The 13,367-nt window shown below is 45.4% G+C and overlaps 1 protein-coding gene across 5 annotated transcripts in view; it reads left to right on the top strand.

Annotated features, from left to right (window-relative positions):
- The window catches only part of TAMM41 (TAM41 mitochondrial translocator assembly and maintenance homolog), a 47,634-nt gene extending 38,182 nt beyond the window's left edge, over positions 1-9,452 (top strand). For all 5 annotated transcript variants that reach the window (XM_077751602.1, XM_077751600.1, XM_077751601.1 and 2 more), the window contains one exon: positions 9,316-9,452. In XM_077751602.1, the coding sequence (XP_077607728.1) occupies positions 9,316-9,321 (6 nt within the window). In that variant the 3' untranslated portion in view covers positions 9,322-9,452. The remainder of the gene's footprint in view (positions 1-9,315) is intronic.
- The last annotated feature ends 3,915 nt before the right edge of the window (positions 9,453-13,367 follow it).

Raw genomic sequence — 13,367 nt, 5'->3', positions numbered from 1 at the left:
TGTTTGGCCCCGAGGACACGGTGTTGCCCTCCCAAGTCTTCGGAAAGATTCAGCCAAAAATTTAACAAAGATTTAATAGCACATGGGCCAGATCTACTCAGCTGAAGATTTGCTACCACTCAGGAGTGTATATAGCTTTGCATTTCCAATTAAGATATTTATTTAATCTATGTTCCTGCTGGTTTATCCTGGCAAGGCTGAAGATGAGGTGTTTTTGTTTGCTTGGGTGGTTTAGGCTATTAATCTGTGATTTGCATGATTGCAGCTTCTTGCGTGAGGCTGAATGCTTTGGTTTTTTTGATTTTGGGCTTCTTTGCTATAAGGAATTATTAGATTCATGGATATTTTTTTGTTGTGATCATGTGATCATGTTTTTAAAAATTTCTTTTAGAAGTACATATTAAAATTTCCACAGGGGGCGCCTGGGTGGCTTAGTCAGTTAAGCGTCCGACTTTCGCTTAGGTCATGATCTCGTGGTTCGTGGGTTCGAGCCCCGCGTCGGGCTCTGTGCTGATTGCCAGCTCACAGCCTGGAGCCTATTTCAGAGTCTGTATGTCCCTCTCTCTCTGACCCTCCCCTGCTCACGCTGTCTCTCTCTCTCTCTCTCTCTCCTAGAAATAAATAAAAATATTTTTAAAAAATAAAAAAAAAAAATTTCCACAGATGGAAGGACAGGATGTCTGAGATTTGCTTCAAAATCAATCATGGTGAAGGGAAGTGGGTGAGGGGTAGATGACACCAGATTGGCCATGAGTTGATATATCGTTGAAGCTGGGTGAAGAAACATGAGACATGCCATACTGTCCTTTTATAGTTTGAATTTTTGTCTAATAAAACATTTGTCAAAATCCATCATCATCATCTCTAGAGCATCAATCTGAAATGAATCTTCGGTTTTCTTTCCACTCATTCTTTCCAGTGGCCAGCAGAGGGCAGTGGGTGACACCTAACGGAAACCACAGCCCAGTGTTTTCCTGTGGCTGCTCTAGTTAGTCCCTAGTGCTGGTTCCCAGAGTGCTCACTGCCTGCTTCCTTTTCCTTTCTAAAGATGCCTTACTGGGTCGTAGAAGCCCAGAGTAACAGAACGTATACAGCCTGCTCTGAGGCTGCAGAAACTGTGAAAAGTGTCGGGCATCCCTCCAAAGCCTGTGGGTTTCCCGACCTTAAGCTCCGGTTTCTCTGGTTTTATGGTGGCTGTGGGAGGTGATAAAGGCGGCCCAGGCCAATGACAGGGATTCACGAGCCCCAGAGACTAGGGTTCATATTCCGACCTAACTACTGTGCCTTGGGCAAGTTACCTAATTCTTCTGAGTTTTAATTTCATAGGGGTAATTATACCTGCCTCACCAGTTTGTGACAGTTACAGCCTAAGATACATAAATGCATCCAGCACTGTGCCTGGTCTTTCCCTTTGGGGTATTATCACCTAACAGGTTTCCTGACCCCTGCTTAGCATCCGCCTCTTTGCACTGTCATATCCAAATGACATGAGCCCACCCATTAACCAGGTTTCCAGTGGGAGTAAACTACAGACAAAAGGCTCCGAGTGCCTGGTTTACCGTTTCTCTTCCCTCTCACTCCACAGCAAGGTTCGGAACCTCTGTGTTTCTGCACGTTGTTCTTTAAAAGTGCTTTTGCTGTGTTCGTGGCTGTGGTTGTTCTGCTTGCTGCGCTAAGGCCAAATCCTCCACGTCCTACCTGTGTTCAGGTTTTCAGCTAGCTGGTGCGTCGTGTGCAGGTGAGCAACCCGGCGCGTGCGATGGAGTTCGTATTCCTTGTTAGCCGTTCTCACGCCTCCACTTCGCAGCCTCCCACTCGATGGGGGTGAAAAGGAAGGTTCAGTCTTCCCCCTTCGCTAGTGAATACCTTCTATATTGAAATACAGTTAACTTCAGAGGTATATAGCTAACCAAGGAGCTTAGCCTGGGGTCAGAAGACCCGGACTTGAGTTGTAGTTATTCGTTTCTTGCCCCTGTAACCTTGGTGTGTTAATTAGCCCTTCTTCCTTGAAATGGAAGGGATACTAATACCAGCTCACCACAAGTTCGGAGAGAGTCCAGTAAGTACCTAGTAGGTGCTTTAAAAACTTGGGTGAGTCTAGATCTAAATATTATTCTATTCCTATAAAAGATAGAGGCCAGGCATCTATAGCCAGCCCAGAGGGTGGTCTTTCCTAACGAGCTGTGTTGAATAGCACGGTTGCCTGTTTTCGTGTGGTCTGACCCTGTCTTTACTAGTTCCTTGAAATCCCCTCACCTTCAGATGCAGCAGGTTCAATGGTGAATACAGAAATACCCCAAAGCCAAACACTGTTTTGTAGCCTAACTCACCAGCAGCGCAGAAGAAGCCAAAGGCCCTTTTAGACTCCATACCTGCTCCTCTTTCCTCTTTCCGTGATGGCAGCAGATGGCGTCACATCTCAGACAGGTCACAGAAGACCAGCTAAGCAATCTGTCATATTCCTTTTTTTTTTTTGAGAGAGAGTGTGAGTGGGGGAGGGGCAGAGAGAGAGGGAGACACAGAATCCAAAGCAGGCTCCAGGCTCTGAGATGTAAGCACAGAGCCTGACATGGGGCTTGAACTGGTAAACCACGAGATCATGACCACGGCCGAATTCAGACACTTAACCAACTGAACCACCCAGGCACCCCCTCAGTCTGTCATATTCTGATCAGCAGCAGCCTTCCCGTTGCCAGCCAGCCTGAGTATTCTGATGGGGGAATCTAGTCATGAGACTGAGGAGTAAGCAGGAGCCAGCGAAGGGGGGCCTGAAATGCCCCGTGGAGGAACTCAGAGTTTATTTTGAGGGCGGAAGGAAGCCACTGGAGGATCGTAGCATGACCTGGACGGCTACAGAAATTGAGAACAGAGGGAAGGGAGATACAGCCGTGGCTCGGGAAGCCGGTTAGCTGTGGTTACAGCCCGTCAGCGGAGGAGTTAGGCGGCCTGAACTCAGGTCACTGCAGGCAGAGAGAAGAGATGTGCACAATAGTGAGAGGGCAAGTTACCTGTTTCAGATGCCTGGAGGGACATGGGAAGTGAAGGAGAGAGAGAGGAGTCAGCTAGAACTCCCAGGTTTCTGGCTCGGGGAGCCGTGGATGGTGGTGCCATTCCCAGAGATGGGGGCGGCCGGGGAGGATGATGGGTTTGATTTCTGAAGTGTTGTTTTATTTTGCCCCACCTCACTTCCTTGTCCGTCATCATTGACTCTGGGGACAGACACCTGTTTACCTCTCCAGCTTCAAAGGGTTCAGCTGAATTAACAAGTCAGGTTTAGTCTTGCCCCTGAAAAGTCTCTGGCACGCCTGAGGGGTTCCTTCCCAGCCCTTTCCTGGAACACAACAGAATGATCATTGATTATCATCCTCTGCTTCTGATTCCTCATTACTAAAAACACTTCTTCCAGTTTTTATTACTTACATATTAAATAAGAAGAACATATAATAGTTACGGGATTCTTTTTTCCAGAGATGTGATTATTTAACCTGTGAGTCCTTAAAACAAGTAGTATTTCTGCTTCAAGAGATTTTCTTTGTAGATAATATCTATGTTTAGAAAATAATTGGAGGAATGCTTGGGGGCTTACTGATTTCCCCTCATAAATATCTGACAAGTAGAATTATCTGAAGGGAGAGACCCCTCACAACCTACTGCTGTCTCTGCCTCACATGGTTTCCTGGAGAACCGTGTCTGCCATTGGGCCGGTCTTACTTAAAGTCACATAGGGAGTCACGGTCGTACATGTGAGTAACTTTGCTGCGGGTCACGGGAAAAAAGCTGGAAATCAACAGAAGTAAAACCTCAGAAGCCCTATATTTGAAGTAGATTTCTGTATGCTTCCAAAACAGACCTGACTTTAGACACTGATCAAAATTCATAATGACTCAGTTTAGGTAGGAAAGGATCTGTCTAAAGATGTGGTATCCAAAGAGATCTTCCATCTTTATCCTTTGGGGAAGGAGCAAAGACGATGATGGTGGCTCTTAATGTCTCTCTCTTAGCAGGCTGTCCTCCCTCAGGACACATTCTAAAGGCAGACTTCCTATATCACCACCCTTTTCTGTGGAAAGAGAGCAGAAGCCCTAAGTGTTGTTCATACCAGTATCCCCAACAGCCAGCTCAGTGTCTAGTATTATGTAGATACTCCATAAATACTGGCTCAGTGTATTTCAGTGACCATTATTTGATTTATTATAAAAGATTCTGGGTTTTCCGGTAGTAGCAAAAAAAAAAAAAAAAATCTCCATATATACAGAAAAATGTATGCATCAGAAGTTGGGTGAGTTTTCACAAAGTGGACACTCATGAACCTAGACCCGAATGAAGACATAGAACAGAACCATCCCCCGGATGGTGGGCCCATCAAAGTCCCTATTCCTCCAGGACTAACTACTGTCTGACTTCCAGTGCCATGCTTCTGTTGTGCCCATTTTGAACTTTAAGTAAATATGTGGTCTCCTGTGTCTTTCACTCCTCATTATGTCAACATGGCGTCGAGAGCAGCAATAGTTCATTGATTCTCACTGCAACGAGTCCATTGTATGATTATACCCCAGTTTACCCACTCTATGTTAATGGTTTCTTGGGTTGGTTCCAGTTTGGGGCCATTACAGATGGTGCTGCTGTGAATGCTCCTGTATCTGTCTTGTGGTGGGTGAACGTGTGCATTTCTCTTAGGTGCGTGCTCGGCGGTGGAATTACAAGGTCATAAAGTATATGAATGTTCACCGTTGGTAATCCCGCCACACAGTTGTCCAAATTACACTCCCACTAACTGAGCCCCTGGAGTAGCTCCTCCTTACTTGATATTCTATGTCTTTTTCATTTTAGGTATGCTGATAGGTGAGTAGTGGTATCATATTGGAGCTTTAATTTCCATTTTTCTGATGACTAATGAAGTTGGGTGTTAGTTCATATTTATTTGGATATCCTCTTTTGTAAGTGCCTAATCTAGTCTTTCGCTTATTTTTCTACTGAATTGTCTACTTTTTCTTTAAAAAATTTTTTTAATGTTTATTTATTTTTGGGAGAGAGAGAGAGACAGAGTACAAGCAGGGGACGGGCAGAAAGAGAGAGGGAGACACAGAATCCGAAGCAGGCTCCAGGCTCTGAGCCGTCAGCACAGAACCCGGTGCAGGGCTCAAACTCATGAGCCACGAGATCATGACTTGAGCTGAAGTCAGACGCTTAACCAACTGAGCCACCCAGGTGTCCCTGAATTGTCTACCTTTTCTTAGTGAATTCTCTATAAAGTCTGGATACAAGTCTTTTGTCTGATATGTGTAATGCAAAATTCTCCCAGTTGGGTGGCTGTCACTTCACTCTCTTGATGGTGTCTTTTTAAAAATTTTTTATTTAAATCCAAGTTAGTTAACATATAGTGTAATAATTCAGAAGTAGAATTTAATAATTCATCACTTACATATAACACCCAATGCTCATCCCAACAAGTGCCCTCCTTAATGCCCATCTTCCATTTAGCGCCCCCCTACACACCTCCAGCAACCCTCAGTTTGTTCTCTGTATTGAGGAGTTTCTTATGGTTTGCCTCTCTCACTCTTTTTATCTTATTTTTCCTTCCCCTCTGTTTTGTTTCTTAAATTCCACATGAGTGAAATCACATGATATTTATCTTTCTCCGACTTAGGTCGCTTAGCCTAATACACTCTAGTTCCATCCACAGTGTTGCATATGGTAATTTCATTCTTTTTGATTGCTGAGTAATATTCTGGTGTATATATATACCACATCTTCTTTATCCATTCATCAGTCGATGAATATTTGGGGTCTTTCCATACTTTGGCTATTATTAATAGTGTTGCTATAAACATTGGGGTACATGTACCCCTTCGAATTGACATTCAAGTATCCTTTGGATAAATACCTACTAGTGCAATTACTGGACCACAGGGTAACTCTATTTTTAATTTTTTTGACAACCCTCTGTTTTCCAGAGTGGCTGCACCAGTTTGCATTCACATCAGCAGTGCAAAAGTATCCCCTTTCTCCACATCCTGACCAACATCTGCGGTTTGTTGAGCTGTTAATTTTAGCCATTCTGACAGGTGTGAGGTGGTATTTCATTGTGGTTTTGATTTGTATTTCCCTGATGATGGGTGATGTTGAGCACTGTTTCTTTCATGTGTCTGTTAGCCATCTGAATGACTTCTTTGGAAAAGTGTCTGTTCATGTCTTTTGCCCATTTCTTCACCAGATTATTTGTTTTTTTGAGGTATTGAGACTGATAAGTTCTTTATGGATTTTGGATACTAACCTTTTATCCAGTATGTCATTTGCAAATATCTTCTCCCATTCTGTCAATTGTCTTTTAGTTTGTCGATTGTTCTCTTCGCTGTGCAGAAGCTTTTTATTTTGATGAGGTCCCACTTGTTCACGTTTGCTTGTGTTTCCCTTGCCGCCAGAGTCATGTCTAGTTAGAAGCTGCTGTGGCCAAAGTCAAAGAGCTTGTTGCCTGTTTTCTCCTCTAGGGTTTTGATTGTTTCTTGTCTTACATTTAGGTCTTTCATCCATTTTGGGTTTATTTTCATGTATGGTGTAAGAAAGTGGTCCTTGTTCATTCTGCTGCATGTCGCTGTCCAGTTTTCCCAACACCGTTTGCTGAAGACAACACCATTTGTCTTTTTTCCATTGGGTATTCTTGCCTGCTTTTCAAAGATGACTTGGCCACACATTTATGGGTCCATTTCTGGGTTCTCTCTTCTGTTCCATTGACACGCATAGGTGTGTCTTTTTGTGCCAGGACCATACTGTCTTGATGATTACAGCTTCGTAATACAGCTTTAAGTCTGGACTTGTGGTGCCTCCAGCTTTGGTTTTCTTTTTTAACATTACTTTGGCTATTCAGGGACTTTTCTGGTTCCATACAGATTTTAGAATTAATTGTTCTAGCATCTCTGATGAATGCTGGTGTTGTTTTGATAGGGACTACGTTGAATGTGTAGATTGCTTTGAGTAGTATTGACATGTTAACAATATTTGTCCTTCCAATCCATGAGCATGGAATGTTTTTCCATTTCTTTGTGTCTCTTCCAATTTCTTTCATAAGTTTTCTATAGTTTTCAGTCTACAGATCTTTTACTTGATGGTACCTTTTGATGAAAAGATGTTCCTAATTTTACTCAGTCCAGTTTACACTGTTGCCCTTAATGGGAGCAGCTTTTGTGCCCCATTTAGGACATGTCGCCCACTCCCAACCGCATGCACTTTTAGTCTTCCACCTGCATTGCAGTCAGAATATTAAGGCTGAAAGGATCCTTTGTTCCCATGTGTTGGTTCTTAACCTTCTGCAAATCCTGGGTCCCTCTGAAAATCCGACAAAAACTGCACCGTCTGCACATTAGTGCGCACGTGCGCACACACACAGCAACCCTCCCCGCAGTTACCTCCTCACTTCCCTACAGACTGCCGTTGTGAGAGAGCCCTGAACTAGTCCAGCCAGTCTTTCTGCAGATGGGAAAGTCAAGGCGCAGAGAGTGAGTCACAGACTATAGGTTTGTGGTCCAGCTGCAACTAGATTTCAGGTCTCATGACTCCTATTCTAGTGCTCTTTCTAACACGATTCCCTGCAAGTCATTCTGAGACTCGCTTTGTCAGAGCCATCAAAGGGCGAGACTGTTTTCAGTGGAGAAAGGTTTCTGCGCAGTAGCAACAAAACACGGCTACAAGGTGACGCTCAAGTACTTTCAGTATTTACCTTAAATGTTACACTCCAAGGAGTCTGTAGGTAAGGTTTGTGAAGCTGCACTGGGACTTATCACGGTCGATACATCTTCCTCTAGCTGTGACTCAATGCCCTGGGGTTGCTGTGTCGAACCTTATTGTAAGCTCCACCTGTGTTCTGCTTAGTGTCTCGATTGGTTCTGGCTGGAATATTAAAAAAGCACCTTACGTAATAAGTTTCCAGTCTCAATGCTCAACTGGGTGAGGTTCACCAAAGTGGTTGCTCCAGGGAGAAAATTAGAAGAGGTGGAGGCAGGGAAAGGAGCTCTGAGTTTCTTGATGAGGCTGTGTCAGTTTGCAAGGAGTCAGTAGACACGCTGGGCCAGAGTTTCTAGAAGTATTTGCTAACAATTTTCCTGGTTTGCTGCCCTTTTTACCTGCCTCTGCCTGCAGTAGCTTCTTCAAAGGTTCTGAGCAGACCAGACAGCTTATGGGCAATAGGCCCAGGTATTTTCAAGAGACCATACCGGGTCCCCAGAGTTAATCCTGTCACCTCATCCACAGGCTTCAAGTGCACTGCCAGGGGTGTGCGTTTCAGACTTGGAACACACACCACAGTTTGTACTCGTGGTGCCAAAGGCTGTTGGGATCTTTGGGCCACACCCTGAAACACAGACTAAATGATCTCATCCTCAGCACAAAGGAAGTGGAGCCCATAATACCATCTGCAAATTGGATCCTATTAGATCTGACAGACAAATAGCATCCCATTATCCTATCCCATTTGACTGCTGTCCCGTTAGCCCCCAGAGAGCCTCTCCTCTGGTTTCATCAGGTACTTGTGATTACGAAGCCGGGGTGCCGGACGGCCGGGTAGCTGGACGAGGTGCATCCGTCCCATCACTTCAGAAGCGCTTACCGAAGGCCTGCTGTGTGCCAGGCTCCGTACTAGATGCTGGGGATACAGAGACAAGGGAGACACACTCCCTGTCCATAAGGAGCTCCCAGCCTAGGCAGAGGGACAGCTCAGGAAACTGCCAAGCACTGCACCGCCTGGTGGGTGCTGTACGAGCCAGTGGCCCGCACGGGTGCCCTGGGGCCGGGAGGAGCAGCGTCCAGGAAGGCACTTTTGCAGGAGGAACCTGAAAGGGGATGGGGAGCGAGCAGGCCGAAAGTGATGGAACCAATATCGTTCTGGGCAGGGGGTGGCGTACGCAGCAGCCGGGACCTGGGGGTGGCTGCGATGCGGGCGCTGCAAGTCAGGAGGGGGCTGAGGATGTCCAGTTACATACAGAGTTTTGTCTCTGTTTTCCTTTCTCATTTTTAAATGAGCCACTGAAGTCAAAGGCTGATGATAAACTCGTAACTTGAAGGATTCACTTATCCCGTTAGCTCAGGTACCTACGGCATCCACGTCACTGTGGCCATAATGCCTAAATCAGAACCTCTTCCCCTCGTTTTGGCCGTGGTAATCTTTAATCATCTTTGGCTCCCAGGGTCTCCTGAGCCCCACCAATGAGCCCATCACGGCTGCCCTCCAAAGGCAGGCCTCTGGTGAGAATATCCTGGAAGCTCTCGCAGCGGATCTGGTCACCAGCCCCAACTTTCTCACCGTCTCTTCTTTTTGTCTTTTAGGCATGAAGAAAACAGTGATTTATAGTTCACTAAAACTACACAAAATGTGGAAAGGATGGCTGAGGAAAACATCCTGATTTTGCTCACTTGTATATATACATTATGTGTGGTTGAATAAAGTGATCCTTTTCAACAGAGCGGCGTTTGTCGCTTTGCCCCACTGCTTGAATTTGAAGATACCCAAAAAATATTTGATTTTGAGTGTACGTGTTGGACGTGTATCTGGGGGGACCCAAATACCTTTGAGACTCAGCAAGAGAGGAGAAGAATCCTCTTTCCATACACACCCATCTGGGTCCTGCCCAGGTAAGAGCTTCAGCTGCGGTCTGCGTCGTGGCGCGGGAGAGTCAGTGGACTGAGGAGCTATGCACACGGCTGTGCACTTGCAGCCCACGGGTTACAAGCAGGGAAGTTTGGCTACCTCTGTCTCTCAAGTCTCCTCGTCCCCTGACTTTTTCCATTGAGAGCTCACAAGTGTCACGTCAACATTTTCCTGGACCTAGGATTTTTACGTCTCCCTTTGTTCTCCAAGAGGATGTGTGGCAAGAGCAACTTGCGGGTGAAGCCTGTGACTGTCCCTTGCAGAGCCTTCCCTATTGTAACAGGAATGTTGGAGTAACAGGTAACCCACCGCAGAGTGCCTTGAACAACAAACAATACATTAGCTCAAAGAACTGAAAAGTTGGAGGTGTGGTGGGCTTCAGGGTTGGTTCGATCCAGCAGGTTAACAGGATCGCTCAGGACCATTTCTGTCCAACTCTTCTCTCTGCTTTTTGTGGTATTGGTGTTATCCTAAGGCTGGCTCCCCCTCATAGCTCTGAGACCCTGGCAACAACTTCAAGGGCTATATGCTTCCCCGTTCGCGTTTGGGAAAACAGGGAGCGTTCCTTTCCAACTCCCTCTTAGGAAAGGCCTCCATCTGGTTTCATGGGCCCTAAGTGGGTCACTTGCTCATCCCTGAGCCAGTAAGATAAGCTTAGGCCTGAACCACTTGCTCCAACCTAAGAGCCAGCTGCCCCTCAAGCTCATGGGCCATAGGGAAGGTGTGGACGCCTGGACCTTTTCTGATGAGGTGACCCAAATCCTTATTCCTGAAGGAGGTGTGTCCTTCTTGGATCACTCTAGTCTTTCATTAACGTTGACTGTGGAACATGGCTCCGGGTTTTACATGTGGGTCAGTGAGGATTTGATAGCACTTACCACTCTGCAGGACCATTCTCATTACTCCGGTCTTCACAGCAACACTATCAGTGGGCACTGCTCTCCAGCCTGGAAATGAGACGGAAGCTCAGGTCAAGTAATAGGCCCAAAGTCACACTGCTAGTTAAGTGGTGAAGCCAAGATTTCAGATCCAGATATTTGAATTATCTGAATCGAGCTCAGTGCTCTTCACCACCGTGCTATTCTGCAACTGAGCACACATTAGATGCTCAGTAAATGGTAGTGTTATTGTTGATATTGTTTCCATTTGACTGATACCTGTCTCTTGGAGAATCTTTTACTCACTCCCCTACCAAAATAACCAGCTAACTAAATCAAGCTTAAATAAAGAAATTTCTCTGATTTCTGGCCAGAATTCTTTAAAACACTGTTTCAGAATTTACAGCCATCTGATGAAAGACCTGATCCCCAAAAGAGTGCTCATGATCAGATTCCAGGTCGGCTGTGCCACAAATCAGCCAGGTAACATTGGGCCTCCTCTGAAGGAGCTGATGGTTGAGTGTTCACACCTCACTCCAAGGTGAGAAGGCTTTGGGAGGCTGGAGAAAATGTAGTTGGCCACGACCATAAATACAACGGTACCCAACACTGATGGGCTGCCATGGCCCAAGTTTCTATGTCAGTGCCCCAGTGGCCCCTATGTCAAAATATCCACGTGGTCAGAGACATCCCTTCATACTTTGTCACAGAACTCCTTGGTAATTGTGTAGCTCCCAGCGGGAGGGGTCTCTACGGCCAGGGTCTTGGATTGCGGCAGCAGCTGAATCATGGGTTCCTTTCAGGTACCGTGTGGCCAATGCGTCTTCGAGCCCCTTGTGTCCCTCCTGAGCCTTGCCCTTCTGTTGCCCTGGAGCTGACCGTCACCTTAATGACCAGATACCACTGCATTAGATAATAGACACTGCCCTACCAAAAACTTACTGAGCTAGTCTAACCCACAGCAACATCCCTCCTCTAAATCCCAACTTGTGGTAAAGAGCAAATGAATAGTTTTACAGGCACAGGTGAGTTTTTTTTTTTAATTGCATATGAANTTGCCATGTAGTATTCCATCGTATAGATAAACCACATCTTCTTGATCCATTTGTCCGTTGATGGACACTTAGGCTCTTTCCACGTTTTAGCTATTGTGGAGAGTGCTGCTATGAACATTGGGGTACATGTGCTCCTATGCCTCAGCATTTCTGTATCCCTTGGGTAAATTCCTAGCAGTGCTATTGCTGGGTCATAGGGGAGTTCTATTGTTATTTTCCTGAGGAACCTCCACACTGTTTTCTAGAGGGGCTGTACCAGTTTACATTCCCAACAGTGTAGGAGGGAGGCACAGGTGAGTTTTAACAAGCGAAGGATTGAATGGAACAGCGAAAATGAGCTAACATTTATTCAAGGCTGAAACACCAGGTGTGATATGTGAACTGCCTCATTTAATCCTTACCCTCCTTCTACAACATAGACATGAGCCCCAGTGTTTTACAGCCAAGGAAGCCCAGGGTAAAGAAGTTAAGTAACAGGCCCACTGGTCCACGGCCCCATAACTCATGTCATGGCTAAGCTGGGACTTGAATTCAGGTCCGTCCCACTCAAAAGACTGTTCTCCAGCATCACATCCCACTTAAGGCCTGGCCTGTAAGATGTGGGAAATTCCTGGTTTGTCCAGGTGATTTCTACGATTATTATCAGTTATCACTGGCCATGGAACTAAAGGGCTGGTATGATTTCTTTTACACCATTTCTATTATGTTTCTTCAGAGATCAAGTGGAACATAGGAAATTCCTTCCTAGAATGAGCTGATTCTGGAGGGATGATGCATGATATGTCAGAATCTATGGCAAATCTGGAGGCCATTTATACTTTCACTTTACTGGTGGGTTAAGTAAGTCCCAGAGAGGCAGTGACTTCCAGGGTCACACATATTTGTCAACACCCTGGACTAAAGCTTGTATCTCTACAGCCTACTTAATTCCCCTTTCGCTTCAGCCTGCTGTCCTACCCACCCAGCGTGTAGGCAAGTTATAACAAGGCCTTGGATTTCAGTAGCTTTTACAAGATCGTGAGGAACAAAATCTCTCAGCTCAATATTATTTTCAATAATTACAGGACACCCCACCTAAATGTAACTCCTCACCATTCACTTGTGTTTTATCGTCTTCAACCCCTGCTCGGGTAACCAGCCTACTCTTACAATTGGGCAGCAGATACAGGGAAGTCTTTCCCTGGGATTTCAGGTTACAGTGGGTTATGTAGACGTAGGCCAAAGGTTATGGCAAGTGAAAAAGCAGGAAAAAGGCTCAAGTCTCCCAGGGAGGAGAATTTAACTCAGCTGCTATTAATTCAACATTGCTAAGCAGTATTGGGTTGGAGGGAGAAGGATTATGATGAGTTGACCATCTTTGTGATCATGCCCTTATTAAGCTTACTGTATATCAAGTAGGGAGGACAGAATTTATCCTCATAACACGAGAGGAGAAGCGATCATTGCATGAAGACCAGTTCATTCATTCATTCATTTAGTCATTTGACAAATAAGGCTCTTATAATGCAGTGAAGTAGTCACATAAGTAAATCGGAAATTCTATTCATCCGATAAAGGCTTAATTATAGGGGTAACTATGGGGTCCCATGGAGAGACATAAAAGTAATGGCGAATACTGGCTGCGTCCTTGGAACAGTGTCAGGCGCTATTCTAAACACTTGCTGTAGATTTATTCATTTAATCCCCATCACAGCCTTGCATAATAGGGACTCTTATTATTCCCTAATTTATGCCTGAGGAAACAGAGGCACAGAGGAGTTAGGCCTTGCATGCCATTTCAAAGCTGGCAGCTGACAG

This window comes from Crocuta crocuta, unplaced genomic scaffold (genome assembly GCF_008692635.1).
Source record: "Crocuta crocuta isolate KB4526 unplaced genomic scaffold, BGI_CrCroc_1.0 scaffold69-1, whole genome shotgun sequence".
NCBI classification, from domain to species: Eukaryota; Metazoa; Chordata; class Mammalia; order Carnivora; family Hyaenidae; genus Crocuta; species Crocuta crocuta.
The sequence above is the reverse complement of the archived record's forward strand: the minus strand, read 5'-3'. Positions and strand labels throughout refer to the sequence as shown.